The sequence below is a fragment of the Lethenteron reissneri genome, chromosome 49 (genome assembly GCF_015708825.2).
Source record: "Lethenteron reissneri isolate LAM-NWPU_2019-01 chromosome 49, ASM1570882v1, whole genome shotgun sequence".
NCBI classification, from domain to species: domain Eukaryota; kingdom Metazoa; phylum Chordata; class Hyperoartia; order Petromyzontiformes; family Petromyzontidae; genus Lethenteron; species Lethenteron reissneri.
Window position 1 is genome coordinate 2,699,554 of NC_083827.1, and position 18,567 is coordinate 2,718,120.

General features: G+C 48.1%; 1 protein-coding gene across 1 annotated transcript in view; it reads left to right on the forward strand.

Annotated features, from left to right (window-relative positions):
* The window catches only part of LOC133354795 (phosphorylase b kinase regulatory subunit beta-like), a 121,788-nt gene that overhangs the window by 22,092 nt on the left and 81,129 nt on the right, over positions 1-18,567 (forward strand). The window contains exons 3-4 of the mRNA XM_061571914.1: positions 5,954-6,092; positions 11,377-11,476. Coding sequence (XP_061427898.1) covers positions 5,954-6,092; positions 11,377-11,476 — 239 coding nt within the window. The remainder of the gene's footprint in view (positions 1-5,953; positions 6,093-11,376; positions 11,477-18,567) is intronic.

Sequence of the window (18,567 nt, forward strand, 5' to 3'; positions counted from 1 at the left end):
TTACTTGTTCCGTTTTCATGAATCCACACTTGGGTCCTTCTCTATTGCAGTATATATGTTCTGTATTGATTCTCATTTCTCATTGATCCCTTCAGATGCGCCTCACTTGTATGCCATTCCAAAATGTGATAGAACCCGGGTAATGTTTGTCCTTCTGCACTTGCTTGTTAAATGTGCTATCATCATCATCCCCATTGACCATGATCTAAGGCCTGTCCACATCATCGCCACCGCTCATGGTATTGCGATGCCATAATCTATCTGGCTTCCGTACACAAGCTGATTTCATTACTCCATTTCCACGAAGGACGGCATCCCAGATGCATTCCATCCTTTGGCTACTACTCCGTCATATGTCCTGACTATCATTCCCTATAATGATGTGTCCTGCCCAAGCCTTACTTTCCATTCTGGTCGATACAATTTCGCTATCTTCCCTGTGCTCTCTGATCCGTGCGTTCCCCTTTCCATCTCTCACTGTTATTCCCAGCATGCATCTCTCCACGCATCTCTGTGCATATTTTAACTTTTGTTCCATTTTATTTGTCAGTGTACATTTCACAAAATGTTTGCAGTCAATATGTCATAGAAGATAATATGCACTGGCTTAACCAAATTATAAAGATCAGCTATAGCTACACAGTACAAAAAAATCCCATCTGGGAGTCAGCCGATCAGCTACAGCACTTACTTTTCATCATACAGAGTCAAGCCAAGCGGGTAACTGCAAGGATGCACCTTTACTTTTATAGCACGGCATCCACACACAGTGTCTGCATCGTACTTTTTTTAAGGCACCACGGCAGCGAAATGTTAGCTACCTCGCCAAGTATACAGGAGGTCGTGGGTTCGATCCCGAACCTTACACCTGCTGTATATTTGGAGTTTGCATGTTCTCCCTGTGGTCGGGTAGATTTTTCTCCGGGTCCTCCAGTTTTTCCCTCCACATTTAGAAACGGACGTTTAAAGTATTTGGCTTCCCTAAATTTCCACGTGATAAGTTAATGCATTGAGCTATAATTTGTGGCCAGGTCGTTTCTGAAAAGAGCTACATAGCTCAGTGGGCCTTACCTGGTCAAATAAAAAGTTTTGTTTTAGTTTAGAATCACTGGTACTGTGTCCAGCGGGAGACTCGCGCAGGGAGCCTTGACAACGAGCCCCCGGCAGAAATCTGGGTAAACTACTCACCCCTCCGCATCCTCCTCCGTGATCTCTGAATGACCGAGTTGCTGGGGGTTCAGAGAGAGAGGGAGAAATGAAGGGGGGGGGGGAAATAGACAAATCGATGGTTGTCTCATGCGCTTAAAATGCGGCCATAACTCAAGCATGTGTGCCTGACAAGGCTGCCCGCTCTGATCATTCTTCTCATCGTTCCTTCCGTCACCAGCGGAGGCTTCTTTCCTCCCGCTGCACCATGAGAACACTGCAATGTTTGCCTTTGCACATCCGCACCTCCGATTAGCATGGTTGGCTGCATACGGTGCGAAAGAAGTTAAACGCACACACATACATCTGCATGATCGCCGGGGCTTCATTTCTCTTGATCATTTTCTGGAACGCTGCTCGGATGGCTTGCACTGGTGGTCATCAGAATTAAGGCACTGCTACTAGAGTAGAAGGTATACCTATCCATAGCAATACATATCCTGTATTTAAGTAGCCTCTGTTTATGTACTGTCCTTAAGGGCATCTGGCAATTTGAAGCATCATTACACATATTTTGCATACTACCACAAAGACAAAGACCCCCGATAGCCTAAACAGACTTGGGGCAAGTGCTGTTAGCGAGCACCTATGAAGGCCAGCACGGTACTGTCCCACCACCGCACCCACATGCACACACACCACCGCAGTCACGCACCACCACACGAACCACCACACACACCACCGTACACACCAACGCACGCACCACCACAGAGGATACAACGAGGTGAGGTGGATGTGCCTTGCCAAGATAATTCCCGGAACAGTGTTGTGGACTATTGTGGCTGAAATTAACCACTTGTGCGAGGAATCTAATGGGCCTACTGCATAATGTCCCCCCTTATTCTTAATGTAATGACAGTAGAGCCTGCATGTGCTGTGAGCACTAGTGGCTACGGGAGGTAATGACAGGGGAGTCAGCCTACAGTGCGAATCCACTAGTGGCCACGGGAGGTAATGACAGGGCTATCAGTTGTGAGTGTGAAGGGACTGGTGGCTACGGGAGGTAATGACAGGGGTATCAGTTGTGAGTGCGAAGGGACTGGTGGCTACGGGAATAATTGAGAAGGGAGCGTGATTAGGTGACGGAAGAGGATGGTTGAGTCTGCCGGTGGAGCGAGCGTCCAGAGTCAGCGAGAATGATCGAGAAGGGGGGCGTGGCCTCGGTTGGCAAAATCAGGGAGATGCGCGGGAGACTCGGGGCTGTTGCAGTGGAGTCTCCGCCGATGTCAAGTGAACGTGTTTTCAATAAAGTGCCATCTCAAGAGAAGTGTGTCAAGACGTGATTACATTAGCGTAGGGCCTGGGGCCTGGGCCCATCTGGTCTGTGGCCCCCATTGCAATTGCACTGCCTGCATGAGCAAGGAATTGCAGGGCAGCACCTTTAGCTCTTGTAAAATGGCATCATCATCACGCTCATGCCCCTCAGGTCATAGCGGTCCCTATGAGCCGCCACCAGGCAATCCTATCCTGCGCTCGCTGCCACGCTGAATGCCAGCCAAGGCCATGGTGTTGAAGATCGGCCTCAATCGTGTGTGTCCACGTCAGCCGTGGTCTGCCCCGGGGGCACCTCCAGTCCCGCGGTGGGCCATCGACGATCGTGCGCAGGGCTCTGGCATGATCTGTTGATGCGTCTGGCCGGGCAATGTGTCCGAAGAGCCTAAGTCTTCTTGCTCTGACCGTTTCATACGGCACAATATACTTTTGTCTAATTTCTTGTAAGTAATTTGTGCTTCAATGTGTAATGGGTTCAATTGAGGCGCACACTGGAACTGGAGGCAACACGGTTTATTAATATTCTTGGTTCTTTCGGTAATTAACTAATACAACTCTTAACATCAACAGGATAGCTACATAGGGTGGTGACCACCGCTCCTAACTTAGCTAACACACGGGGGATACTATATTACCGGACCAGGACAGCTCAACACGCTGCCTGGTCCACGAGCGGAGACCGGAGACTGGAGACCGAGGACCGTGGACTGCGGCTTCATTCCCAGAAGTCGAACAGCCCAGATCCCTCGCGGGTCGTGGCTTATAACTGCTGCGGCGTGGCCGGCTTCGCCCTTACCCACGCCCCCTTCCAGATCCTTCAGGAAGGCCCAGGTCTCTCATCACGTGACCCTCGCACCCCCATCTGGGGGTCCCCTGGCCCCCCTCGTCCAGTCACGTGCCTTCTCGGGTTCACCCAGGGTATCACGCCCTGACGCGACCTCAGTGACACCCGGACCCTGCCCGCTAGTGAGTCATGCCGTGCCATGCTCAGGCTGGTGCCATAGAGAGGCACCCCACATACAGTACCCGTCATCGCTTGGTACTGTCGCAACATAGTAGTGACATCATTTATGTCACTGCAAATGTTATTAGTAGAATTAGAAGACGTTTCTCGAACGCTTGAATTGTGGATATGAAGGCATAAATACAAATTGAGGAAATGCGAACCACATCGGATTTGCCCAAGACGTAGTCGTTGTAACACATGGCAATGGAAATGAATGGTAGGAAGTGATGGGAGAAGTTAATAAAGGAGGCTGCAGAGTGGGGCTCAAGATCAATACGAGCAAATCAAAAGTCTTGCACGGAAAGTTCGCCAAATGATTGGAGATTATCCGGACGAGGGGCACAACTGAAAAAAACTCCAATGGGAGTGTGTGCTCACACTCAGGGCCCGATTTACCCCCAAGCGAATGAGGCAAATATTTTGTAGGCTTTCCTTTTGGCCCTCCGTGCCACGTCAGAGTAACAGCTGAGCAACAGTAGCGCGCCCATAGGAATTGTTTTTGTCTTTGAATTATGATGATGTCATTCGTGTACTTTGCCACAAATAAATTGAGGAACAACAATTGTTATTGGTTTGAAGAAATTAGTCTAGTAAGTAATTTCTGTTTGATGACTTTGCCTTGGGTTGAATCCATTCGTTCATTTTACATTGGTAAATAAACGGGTTTGATGACTCCATAATTTGTTTTGAAATATGTAATACAGTACATACTTAGGCCTTTCCCTCCAGTTAGCCTTAGGTGCCTCATAATCTTAATCTGGCCCTGTTTACATCCCCTCATCACAACAACATCGGATGCAGATTTACCAATGATATTTTGGTCTTGGGGGTTGTTTAACCAAGTTGAGTGTCGCATAATGAGGACAATTATTGAAGGTGGCACTAAGAATGAAATGAATAACTAAAAATGTGGATGAGAGTGGGTTGGAATTATTTTGTAAAACCGAACTTAGTAATGGAAGTGAACGTCCCAATATGCCTAAAGAATAAAGTTTGTAATCATTGCATATAGCAACAACAACCGCCATTTGCCACTAAGTGGCGGTGATGTCACCACGACGCTTGTGCCAGGCTATGTGCACCTTGAGGCCACGTGAAGTGTCGAACGCCCCCTGGCAGGAGGTCACGGGGCAGACCCAGGTACCACGGGTCGACTGACTGAGATGACTGGCTGATTCACCACCTGTGCCACCAACTGTGCCAACTTGCTGTGCTTTAGCCACCCGGCGCTCCGCTCGTTGTTATGAGCGTCGCTCTTCCCCCCTCCGTTGTTGTTGGAGGGTGACTGTCTCCAACTGCCCAGTAGCGTCCTTCACGAGCCTTCTCCACAGAGGCCGATCTTGACACCGCTGCTACCAGTAATCGGCAAGTCCATATCCTCCTGTACCACATCACTCCATCGCTTCTCTAGCCCGTGCTGCGCCCGTTTAGCCCCCTCGATCCGGCCGAACAAAAGCTGATTAGGCATGCGGTGGCTGGGCTTGCGGGCTACATGACCCAGCCAACGCAGCCTTGCCTGCCGGAGGAGCTCACCGATGGGACTTTGCCCAGATCTTTCAAGGATTTGTGAGCTCCTCACACAATCCAGCCTGGTTAAACCCAGGATGGATCGTAGGCAGGCCAGCCTAAATGTTTCTCACCGGCGAAGATGTTCCATTAGGGGAGTCCACGTTTTTCAAGCATAGAGAAGGGAGGGAATGACTGTGGCCGAGACGACCTGAAGCTTCGTGCGGAGCGATAGGCCAGGTAGCTTCCACACAGCATTACGCAAACGAAGAAAATATAATGCCGCTCGACTAATTCGGACTGAGACCTCTACTGTCAAACTGGAGCCGGTCATAAGCACACTGCACAGCTATGGGAAACTGTCCACTCTCTCCACAACTGCCCCATCACCAATTGGGAGTTGTGGGGGTGGAGTGTCCGATGGTACAAAATACCCTGGCAAGTGCTTAGTTTTGGTAGTGCTGATGGTAAGGCCCCATCTCTTAGTGGCAAGCTCCAAGTTTAGCAGCAGCGCCTCCAACTCCTGCTCTGAGTGAGCAGCGATTACCAGATCATCGGTATACATGACATGGTTGAGCAACAGGGAGCCATCCCTTGACCGCACCCGGGCATCGATCATCGATTACCCCCATTTGCATATAACACGTACAATAACACCTGCAATATACTCCTCTAGTCCTTGTTTGGGGATGGGTCCTGGTCCAATGACTTCTTGGCTTTGCAGTCCAATGTTTTCAGGCAGAATTTATTTGTGGGCAGGTAGTCAGCAGCATATATATTGCAACGAGAATTGGAGAGTGATTGCTAACAAGCCATGTACCCAGGCTTTAAGGGGATAATGATGCTGATGACAATTTGTTTAAGCAAGAATATTCTGGATCGTTTTTGACTTTCTGGGTTTTCATCAGCATGACTTGTTTTTGGGTTAATTCATCAGCTCATCCATGTTATTTTTCTCCACAGTGAGATTCACCCTCCTGGATCACCAGAGCCCAACCACGGGCCTCTTTCCTGCCAAATCTCAAAGCGTGAGCAACGCCGCCAAGGTCCGCGACAGCCTCTACTGCGCCGCTGCCGTCTGGGCCCTGAGCCTGGCCTACAGGTGAGACGCACAGCGGCGTGCTTGTCGAGTGTGCGGGCTGTGCACCTGGCCTACAGGTGAGGCGCACGGCGGCGTGCTTGTCGAGTGTGCGGGCTGTGCACCTGGCCTACAGGTGAGGCGCACGGCGGCGTGCTTGTCGAGTGTGCGGGCTGTGCACCTGGCCTACAGGTGAGGCGCACGGCGGCGTGCTTGTCGAGTGTGCGGGCTGTGAACCTGGCCTACAGGTGAGGCGCACGGCGGCGTGCTTGTCGAGTGTGCGGGCTGTGCACCTGGCCTACAGGTGAGGCGCACGGCGGCGTGCTTGTCGAATGTGCGGGCCGTGCACCTGGCCTACAGGTGAGATGCACTGCGGCGTGCTTGTCAAGTGTGCGGGCTGTGCATCTGGCTTACAGGTGAGGCGCACGGCGGTCTGCTTGTCGAGTTTGCGAGCTGTGCATCTGCACTGCTGTAATGAAGGGCCATTTCCACAATAAGTTGACCTTTAGCACCCGGAGAAGACCAATGCATGCAACGGGGGCAACGCTCTCTCACCCTTACAGAAGGGACAAATGGAGATTAGTCCACGCTTTGTTGTACCATCTTTTCCTGGGTGAGCCTCGATGCCCATGGGAAGGGAGTTTCGCGACATTAGTGCAGCGGTGATCCACCAACCCTCGCTGCTGCCTCCACAGCGCTGGTTCACAGGCAGCCACGTGCAGCGTAGCCACCACCACCACGCGCAGCGTAGCCACCACCACCACGTGCAGCGTAGCCACCACCACCACGTGCAGCGTAGCCACCACCACCACGTGCAGCGTAGCCACCACCACGCTAGCTTTTTTCCCTCTGACGCTCATGTCTCAGTGTTTTGTAGATCATATTGAGATGCAGTTGCATTTATACAATATATACATCCAAATTGGACGACAGTACAGTATATTGCTCGTGAGGCTGTTTAGAATGTTGGTGATCTTATAACAGCACGGGAATGGGCCGAGAGTGGTTTTAAATGATGGGCTTGCAACCCAAACGTCGCCGGTTCCATCTCCCGGCACAGCAGTTGGATTCAACGGGCAGGTTACTTAGCCCCCCCTGGCCACCTTTGTCCACCCAGCACAGTGAATCGTCGACAGGTTTGCGTGTGGTCGGGGTAAAATGTGGGTACTCCCACCTTCTCCAAGACGTCTGGCCTGTGCTGAAAGAGTAGACCAAAATACCCTCTCGAGAGGGCTCTGTAGAGCTCCCCCTAGTGGAGGCCCTTCTGTCAGCAGTGACGTGATCAGACAATTGCAGGGCTGCACCTGTACCTTTTACTGGGTGGGTAGCAATTTGCCTCTCTTGCAGTGTCGATGAATTGTCTCAATTCTTGGGGTCAAGATTTTGTTCAAACATCACATCTATTGTTGGACATTGTGGTGACTGTATAGAGGCTTTGGGGTCTACATGAAACCTATTACACGCAATATATCATCATCAGCAGCAGCAGCCCTGATCTTTCCACTGCTGGATGAAGGCCTCCCTAAACCAATTCATCATTACACACCTGTAAAGTGTAGTTTGGAGTGCTCGTGGAAACAAAGGGGACCACAATGTACTTCTGCAGAAACTTCTGATGTTTTTTACATATGTCGTTTGACACAAAGTGAGTGCTTTTTGCCGAGTCGAAGACTGGGTGGCACGGGGTCCCTGGACAGTTCTTTTCGGCGGAGCAATGCTGCAAGGCCGCTTTTGTATGCAAACAAAATTCCAGCAAATGCATCAAGAGGCGTGTCAAATCACTGTGACGAATGTTTCAGCATTGGGCAGATTTACAAGTACCCACCATGATTAGGCCAGGTTTTTCAGGATGTGATGAAGGTTATGGTCTCATTTGTCACCAATGACTGCACACACACCAAACAACTCATCATAGACGTTAAAACATTAATTTATTTTAGCCTGCAAGCTCTTACAGATACAAATGCATGAATATTTAATTGACGAGCAATCTTGGATGTAAATGAATAAACGCTTGATAATTATAATTTAAATTTCGATTTAAAGCTTTCGTGACTGCAGGGATTCATCTTCTTGGTTCTTTCGGTAAAGTCACGTAGAAGGGAAGTAATAAAATAATAAAAATGAAACATAATAAAACAATTCTCACGACGTTTCGGCCACAACGCAAGCAGCCGTCCTCAGGTGAAAACCAGGTCCGTCGAGGCGACAGAGTCTGAATGAAACAGCACACGAGCTTGGAGCATATATATAAGCTGGGCGCATTGACAAAGGAATTTGCATATCAAGAGGAATTTAGCATATTTATGGGAAATGCAGGAATGTGATTAGTACTGCATATGCATGTGCATTATGCAGGATTAACAGCATCAAAGGGAGCTGCAGTTACTGCTGCTGCTGCAGTTGCTGCTGCTGCAGTTTCTGCTGCTGCTGCAGTTGCTGCTGCTGCTGCAGTTGCTGCTGCTGCTGCACTTGCTGCTGCTGCAGTTGCTGCCTTATCCATTTTAATATAACACTATGTATTATTCTACCCACCCTAATGTGTATCACACTGCTATATGTTTACTATACAATTACGACACCATACATTACTCTGCACACTGCACCATGCCAGTGAGTGGAACGCGGTCTGAAAGTCACCGTAAACGTGAACACAATCAGTTAAGATCCGAAATGGTTTATTACGTCCTTCCAATGATTGCTAAGCCAGAATCCATCTTCTCGGTTGAAATTGTCTCTGTGTTTGTATATGTGGATCGCCTCATGAACGAATCTCTCATGATAGCCAGATGGCTTGCAGAGAACCTCTGTCTTGGAGAAGTCAATGTCATGTGAGCCCACTGAATTGTAACAGTGTTTAATCAGGATTTTGGAGATCACCTTACCCTACATTGCTGGGGTCACAAAAAAGATCTCCAAAATCCTGATTAAACACAAGATCCAAGTCCGATTCAACACAGTACATAAAATCCGTGATCTGGTCCCGTCTGTAAAAGATGTGGTTCCAGACATACAGTACCCTGGCGTCTACAAACTAAGTTACCTCTGTGGTAGCAGTTACATTGGAGAAACCAAACGACATGTCTCGGACCGCATCCGTGAACATAAGGCAGACCTGAAACACGGTAGGACAAACACCTCAGCCGTGGCAGATCACTGTTACAATTCAGTGGGCTCACATGACATTGACTTCTCCAAGACAGAGGTTCTCTGCAAGCCATCTGGCTATCATGAGAGATTCGTTAATGAGGCGATCCACATATACAAACACAGAGACAATTTCAACCGAGAAGATGGATTCTGGCTTAGCAATCATTGGAAGGACGTAATAAACCATTTCGGATCTTAACTGATTGTGTTCACGTTTACGGTGACTTTCAGACCGCGTTCCACTCACTGGCATAGTGCAGTGTGCAGAGTAATGTATGGTGTCGTAATTGTATAGTAAACATATAGCAGTGTGATACACATTAGGGTGGGTAGAATAATACATAGTGTTATATTAAAATGGATAAGGCAGCAACTGCAGCAGCAGCAAGTGCAGCAACTGCAGCAGCAGCAGCAACTGCAGCAGCAGCAGCAACTGCAGCAGCAGCAACAACTGCAGCAGCAGCAGCAACTGCAGCAGCAGCAGCAACTGCAGCAGCAGCAGTAACTGCAGCTCCCTTTGATGCTGTTAATTCTGCATAATGCACATGCATATGCAGTACTAATCACATTCCTGCATTTCCCATAAATATGCTAAATTTTTTTTGATATGCAAATTCCTTTGTCAATGCGCCCAGCTTATATATATGCTCCAAGCTCGTGTGCTGTTTCATTCAGACTCTGTCGCCTCGACGGACCTGGTTTTCACCTGAGGACGGCTGCTTGCGTTGTGGCCGAAACGTCGTGAGAATTGTTTTATTATGTTTTATTTTTATTATTTTATTACTTCCCTTCTACGTGACTTTACCGAAAGAACCAAGAAGATGAATTATAATTTACTGCCCTTGGATGAAGGCATACCCACGCCGTGCGGGCCATGGGGCATATTTGACCATACTTCACCACGCCGGTCAGTGCGGATTGGTGTAGTTTAGGCCAAGTTCGGATTTCACTTGCCGTTCGTCTTAGCCATGGCCTGAAATCAATCGTAAGTTGCCATGTTCATGGCACAGAAGGTTAGTGCTAGATACAGTCACAGTTGCAAATGTGATTCGCAACTTTTATCAATTACCTGTGTATTATCGATAGTTCAATGTTAATGTGCCATTGTATTGAGTGAGGGACTACTGCTGTGTGGTGTGGCTGTGAGGAACGCGTGTGCGCCCATGCATGCATGCGTGTGTGTGCGTGTGTGTGTGTACGTATGGAACAATCCTCACAGCCACTTGTCCCAATTTGTACGGGATGTTCCACTTTAAACTGCACCAATTATCTTTTCGGGGAATCCCAGGAAGTCGGGATAAAATCTAGGAAGTCAGGATAACCGTGTCACCTGGTCCAGCTTCTTGAACAGGTGCCATGACATGGCACCTGTTCAAGAACGACCAATAGATTTACATACGATGGTAACCATTACGAATTAATTTGTTCAAATTTATTTTAATTTATATAATTTATATTGTTCCAGTGTAGAACATTATAGGCTTCATTCATTGATAAATTAGACATATAATCAATATATTATCATTGTATTGTTTGCTGTTGTAACATACTGATAGGATTCCTCGTTGGATTCCTCCAGTCTAAATAAAGATTCTGATTCCTAATCCACTGCTGGATGAGGTTGCTCACACACCGTGTGAGTCGCCAGGGATATCTCAACGTACTTTACCATGCCGGTAAGTGGAGCTTAATGAAGGTGGGAAGCATAGATATGGGAGCACAGAAGTACACTACAACAATTGATTTTACTGCGCTGCCATCTGCTGCCCCCCACTTAGCCCTACAGCCTATAGCAGCAAGGCGTGCACGTTACTCACTGATCCGTCTAAGGACTGTCCAGGCTCAACCCCTGCTTAGCGTTCAGAGATCTCACCGGATCGGGTGGATTGCGTTCTTGGTGATTCGGTCACACGCGGCTCTAGCAGGAAGGACAAACCGCTTCCATCTCTGGCCAAGACTCACAAGAGCACCACAGTGGTGTGATTCGCGATGACATGACGACGATGACACAACAGAGATGACATGATAATGACACAACGATAACACGATGACGATTGACACGACGAAGATAACACGACGACGATGACAGGGTGATGACACGACGGCAACGATGAGACGAGTGCTGACAATGGAACGTGGTCCGTGCCTCTCCTTTCAGACGCAGCGATGATGACAAGGGGAGGATTCACGAGCTGGAGCACAGTGCCGTCAAGTGTCTCCGTGGCATTCTCTACTGCTACATGCGCCAGTCGCTCAAGGTCAGTGCCTTCGCCTTGCGCACATTATTCAAGTTGTTCCATCTCCAAGCGAGATCGTGTTGCTACTGGTGGTGGTGGCGGTGGTGGCGGTGATGGTGGTGATGCAGGACTCTGTGTATTAACCCTTTCCCGTTCCGAGACGGCTGCAAGTTGCAGGGTGGATGTCCCGTACACCGCTGAATCTCGGAACGCGCAAGCGGTCAGCGTTAATTTTATTTGGAAAGGCGTAGTAGCACCACTGTTTTTAAAGTCATTGAACTCACCACAGAGAATGGAAGCGACAAGACCACATTCTGTGATAGCTGGCGCCAAATTGTGCCACACATCCTCCCGCATGGCTTTGTGGGAGCCTCGGTACCGACAAAGTTATTTTATTTAAGTTTTTCTTCCGGTTCCGTTCTAAGACGTACAGGTACATCATCAGAATGAAATCGGAAGAAAAATGGAACGGGAACGGGTTAACAGATCTCTCAAGCCAGGAAAGGAGAATGCATGACCACTGCCTTAGTGGGGCACCATGAGATTGGCTCATAGCTGCATGAGAGTTGATTGAGCAGTGTCCAGATAGGGAGGGTTGGAAGCTAATGTGGTGTCATAGGTCTCCCAAACCCGACCTTCAGACGTGTAACATCCAATAGATTGTAATGTTCCTAACGTTCGTAAGGTATTGCCAGGGGCTTAATTTCTCACTGCAAAATGTCCTGGTCGCTGGTAGACCAGAGTAGGTGCATGGACCAGTAGCCACGACCACAGTGAGGGGTACAGTGGATGTGGTGTGCGGGGTACAGAAGAATTTACCAGGACACTGACCCGGACAAACATGGCGGATATTAAGTCTTAGGTGTGACTTTGCAAGGACTACGGTGAGACATCTGGCCTGAGAGAGGATTCCATTTTGTGTGAGATTTGCCTGTGGTGTCAAAGGTCGAAACTTTAGGATATGCTTTTGTTGTCTAAATTACAGGGGGGTTGTGAGAAGGAAATTCAAGTTCAAGTTCATTTATTAGGTATGGCCCTGTGAGCCATTCAGCTCTTGAATCGGGTGCAACCGCAACAAACAAAAAACAAAAACATGAACAAAAAACATCTTAAAGTGAATATGTGACTAAGTGCAAACAGAAAATCCAAGAAAAGACAGCAAAAATATTGCAGAAAAAACACCGTACACCAACGCTGTGTGCAAAAATGACTATTAATAGTGCTTTGCATGGGCCCATGATGCAGAGGATGCCAGGAATTTCATGGCAGGATAGGGTAAGCAACTTGGAAGTTCAGTGCAGAATGTGGCAGGAAAGTGGAGGTGATGTAATCAGGAGGCGGTGGGCGCCACGGTGGCGAGATGTTAACTGCTTCGCTTGGTATACAAGAGGTTGTGGGTTCGATCCCGATCCCGACCCTGACACCTGTATATTTTTAGTTTGTTCTCCCCGTGGGGGTCTCCCTCGATATTTAGAAACATGCGTTTGGAGAATTTGGTTGGTATAAATTTCCACATGATAAGCCCCGTCATTTGGCTATCATTCGTGGCGAGGTCGCTCGCCACAAATGATAGGAATGGTAATTATGATGTGGGGGGGGGGGCGTGTGGAATTACTTCTTGTCAGAGAATCTTGGTGCGGTGGCAAATGCCTGTGATCCAGCACTTCGGAGCAGGGTTAGTGGATCACACAGAGATAATTAGTTGCACGAGGCAACTAAATATGCAAATCACACTTGCCACGCATGTGGAGGTACACCAAGTAGGTTGTGTCGGAGAATGGCTATTGGTGAAACACCTCCAAACGACCTCTGATCACACACTAAGAGTCAACGCTTTTCCACCTGCTCTGCCGCTGAGAGTAATGTTTGCATGATTACAGAATAAAACAAATGTTTTTTTTTATTCTGGAATATAGCCAGGTGAAGTGCAGGAACAAATTTGGCGTGATTGTGTTTTTGCACAGTCATCGTTAACTGGCCTGAAACCATTAACTCGCCGTGCTTGAGAACCCGGTTTAATCGTGGGCCACTGCCTAGATTCGAACCTAGGATTTAGCGGTTCCAGCTCAGCGCTCTGATCTCTGAGCCATTTGGCCCCCTACCACCCACAAAAGATGAAAAGTGCAATTGGCCAATCATCTTAATGCTGCAAAGGAGCCCTGACGCTGTCCTGGATATAGCCGACTTGATTAAACATCGGTTCGTATGTATGTATGTTGAACTTTTTTACGTAGACAACCGTGCTAATTGGATGTACGGAGGAAGGTCAACAAACTCAACACAAAACGCAGTTTTCAAAAAATTAGTTTTCAATATAGAAAAAAATGTAATGATTGTAGGGAATCCGACATTGGATGTGATATGGAGATACTGTCTCTCGTCATGGGAATGTGGAATTTCCTCTCCGAGTCCATGTCCACCAATGGGGATGAGTGCCACCCTCCTGCTCGTTTGAGCAGGAAGACCCCACGACTCTGTCTCTACTTGTGTCCTGACTTTCAGGACGCAGGCGGGGCAAGTTGCATGATCTCATTAGAGGGCGGCGCCTCCCAACGTGCTGGCTCGTGCCGCCGTCAATCAAAGACCGTGAGACCCATTGAAGATGACAGTCGGCGAACAGCGCGCCGCACGACATTTTCTCATTTCAGGGTTCGTCTCAGTCATCGAGCAATTTGATCCGTGGCTTCCCAGGGCTGTCGGCTCTCCGCTGCTTCTGCTATTGCATTGTTGTGACGCACGACGTCACAAAAATCAGGAATTGGAATTAGAGTGGCAACCTTGTCCTGCTTTTGACTTTTTTTTACAGAGCGGTAGCTGTCCTGGGAAGTTTGTAAGTATTCTCTCAGTTGCATAATAATAATACTACGCCACTGAAGATAATTAATTTGGTATTATGGTGGTGGTACACGCCTGTGATTCAGCGCTGAAGAGGCAGCAGCGAGGTTTGATGAATCACCGCAAAAATATTGCGATGCTCCCTTCCCAGGTGCTTTGAGGAGGTGCCGTACCCTGGTTTGCCAGGTGATGGCGGTGCCGCAGAGTGTGGACTGATACCATCTCTCCCTTTCCTATCAAAATCAGAATATGTATTTATCCTGGAGGAATCCGATGAGCTAAAAGCTCTTTTTCACAGAATAGTCTGCTGCCCCCTCACACGCGTGGGTTTTCTCCTGATGTGCTCGTGGCCAGCAGTGGATAGACCACGGCACGTGAGGATGTGGCCCGTCGCGTAGCCCTGGCGAGGCCCTCCACGCGTGCCCAGCTCCTCCAAGAGGACGTGCTCATAGCGTGATGGAGAAGCCGATCATGTGGAGAGCAAGTCAGCACAGGGGGGTATCCTACGATGCATTGTCAACGATGCATCGACAGCGATACATCGACGGCGTGAAACTGTGGTCATCCAGAACAGACTGTACACCGTAAAACGATGGAACGCCCGATCCACAAATACGAAGTAGACATAACGGCACTACATTACTCCGCTGTTCCTGACGCGGTTATCTGGCTTGACCACCTGAATGTGGAATTGCAGTTGTTACTCTCCATCTACATCATCAGCCATACGAAAGAAGAAGAAGACAGCCCCGACCTGGATTGAGTCGTAATTGGTTTTGGGTTGAGGGTCACGAAACGATCTCGCCAAATCAGCGTCGAAATCCCTTCGCCACCCGACGTGGCCAAACAAATTGAAACCGTCACGTGTAATTAGCGTTTGTATGTAAATATGTTGAACTTCTTTTGCACCGTACGTAGCCAACCACGCTAATTGGAGGTGCGGAGGAAGGACAAGAAACTAAACAGAAAAATCAGTTCTTAAAAAAAAGAGATTTCAATCCAGATTTGAAAAGTGCATTGCTCCAGTGACTTCCTAATATCGAAAAGAAGAGTGTTCCAGATGGCCGCAGAAGTGCATCTGAAAGCGCGCGATGCGGTGACCGTCTTTCTATGTGGCTGTGAGGAATGCGTGTGCACCATGTATGTGCGTGTGGGTGCGTGTGTGTGCGTTTGGAACAATCCTCACAGGCACTTGTATCAATTTGTACGGGATGTTCCACTTTAAACTTTGCCAATTATCTTTTCGGGGAAATCCAGGAAGTCGGGATAAAATCTAGAAAGTCAGGATAACCGTGTCACCTGGCCCAGCTTTTTCAACAGGTGCCATGCCATTACAGGAACGACCAATAAGATTTACATAAGATGGTAACCATTACGAATTAATTTGTTCGAATTTATTCAAATTTATATTGTGCCAGTGTGGAAGATTATAGGCTCCATTCATTTTAACTGCTCATGAATGTACTCGTTGGAATGGCAGTAGATTCACTCTTCTTACATATTTAGGCTTCAGACTTCACTCTTAGGCTTCAGTTTTAATTCATAAAGAAGCTTGTTGGTGGAATGCGTGCGTGCGTATGGATGCGTTGTGGGGTGCGGTAGTGTAGCGGTTAGCGTGCTGTGCTATGAACCTGGCGACCCGGGTTCAATTCCCGCTCACGGCCAACACCGGTGACGATTATCTGAACCGGTCCTGGGCCTCCCCTAGGTCGACTCAGCCTCAAGTGAGTACCTGGTGCGGTGTGTAAACGTCGCTACTGGGGAGACAAAGGCAGTTGGGCGTGGTGCTGGCCACCCACCCCCTCGTGTACCGTTCCGGCCTTCATAAGTGCTCACTAACAGCATTTTCCCCTCCAGTCTGTTAAGGTTATGTGGGGGATCTTTATCTTTTACATGTGTGAGTGTGCGTACGTGCGTGCGTGCGTGTGCGTGCGTGTGCGTGCGTGTGTGTACACATCAATAAGGCTAAAGCAGTTTCGCTGTCGTTCACTTTGGTGAGGTCACTACTCGGGCGAGGAGGAAGGAGGATGGCGATCGGCCCCTCCAAGACGTGACTCGAGCCCTGTAAATAATCACATTTTTCATTTTGACTTCCTCGTCGGGGAATTTAATCTGGCTGAGTCCCATGACACCGGTGATCAAGCATGGTTGATCGGTTCAAATGGGTTCCCTTTGTGATGTTATTTACACAAATTCTCTGCGCATTCATTCCTTCGTGATTGTTGAAAATGTTTGGTCGCAGCCATTGTGAATGGTTGCTGTCCGCGTGACGGTGGAGTTTGTACATTGCATGGTTGGCTACGTACGGTGTGAAAGAAGTTCAACATGCATACATGTACAGCCATCTACTCATGTAAATAACAACAATAATAATATTTTTCGATTTAAAGCTTTCGTGACTGCAGGGATTCATCTTCTTGGTTCTTTCGGTAAAGTCAAGTAGAATGGAAATAATAAAATAATAAAAATAAAACATAATAAAATAATTCTCACGACGTTTCGGCCACAACGCAAGCAGCCATCCTCAGGTGGAGAGCGGGTCTGTCGAGGAGACAGACTCTGTGTCCTCGATAGACCTGCTCTCCACAGACCTGCTCTCCACCTAACGACGGCTGCTTACGTTGTAGCCGAAACGTCGTGAGAATTATTTTATTATGTTTTATTTTTATTATTTTATTATTTCCATTCTACGTGACTTTACCGAAAGAACCAAGAAGAAGAACAATAATAATAGTTTGCAGCCGTTTGTAAATCCACTGCTGATTGAAGGCCTCCCAATGCCCGATCAGTTGTAGGGGTTGTTTGGCAATACTTCACTGCTGCTAAGTGCAGGTTGGTGAAGGGTTCTAATTCAGATAATGCTCTCCACCAGTGTTATCTGTGGCCGGGAATCGCTGTTCAAGTGCAAAGCATGAACTACTGCATCGCAGCTCGGCCCTTCATATGTACACAGCTACATGACTGTAAATAATGTCTCGACCACTATCATAGTGAAGCTTGACATTTCAGATCCAACACTTGTGTTTTTAACAATCACCCCACGTAAGAAGGGGTGGCCCAGGACTGGCTCAGACATCACTCGCCACTCATGTTGGCTGTGGCCCGGAATCAAATCCAGGTCCGCCGGGTTCATAACACGAACAACACCACCACCGCTGCTCCCTGTATAAATATTCTCTTGAGTCACTCTGTGATGTGTGCCACTTCGTTGAGCTATCATTTGTGGCCATGTTGCTTTTGAAAAGAAGCTAATAGCTTAGTAGGCTTTATCTGGTAAGATAAAAAATAGTTCAGCTTTATTTGTATACTTTTTAAGTGTTTTGTTTACCCTTTCTATACTTTGCACTCCTATTGTGTTAGTGTATTGTTTGTTGTAACGCTATGACCCGTCCCTACAGTACATCTGAGAAAAAGAGCTTATAGCTTATCAGATTCCTTCAGGAAAAATACATATTCTGATTCCGAGAAAACAAATATTCTGATGAAGCCCTTTACTTATCCAGAGAAGTCTCACTGAGTCTCAATGCTCTGTATTCGAGAGGGCTCTACAGTGGAAATGTTTGGCCAATCCCATCATCGATGGGAGGAAAGTGGAGTTCGCCGGGGAAATCCACGCATGCAAGGAGGTGACCGACTTAAGTCCACACAGATGGGTCCACAAACCCGCTCTATGTACTACTGCCGCCGCCTTCTGGCCTTTTTGCAGCCCGGCGGGTTTGGGGGTTCCACACATTTCTACTTGATCGACCAACCCTTGCTTCCAAATCACCGCAACACAGGGGTGTGCCACCACGAGCCCACGCTGCGCTGCATCTGTGATAATAGTGGCAATGATGAGAGCTGCTGCTCAAGTTCAACACGGAGAGTATCACAGCAGTGTGATTACAGCTTGAACACCGCATCAAGAGAAACCCCCTACCCTGACAGCTACTCCACGCTCGCAGCCAATCTGACCGCATGACCACCCCTGTTGCGACCACCTTCCTTCGTCACAATGACAGCTTTCTCGTGACGACGCCTCTCAACCACCTCACTGAACAGACCCTCGTGTGACTACCCCTTGCTGGGGCAACCTCTTTCCATGTCTACCTGCCACACCTCTGATTAGCACAGTTGGCTATGTATGGTATGAAAAAAGTTCAATATACATACATACCTCTCTATTTGTCTACGCTTTCAAATGTGTCTACCATTCAACGTGACCTAATCTCTGAATGTCACTACCTCCCCATAGCCTGACTGCTGTTCTTCCATGTGATTGCCTCTCAATGTACCTA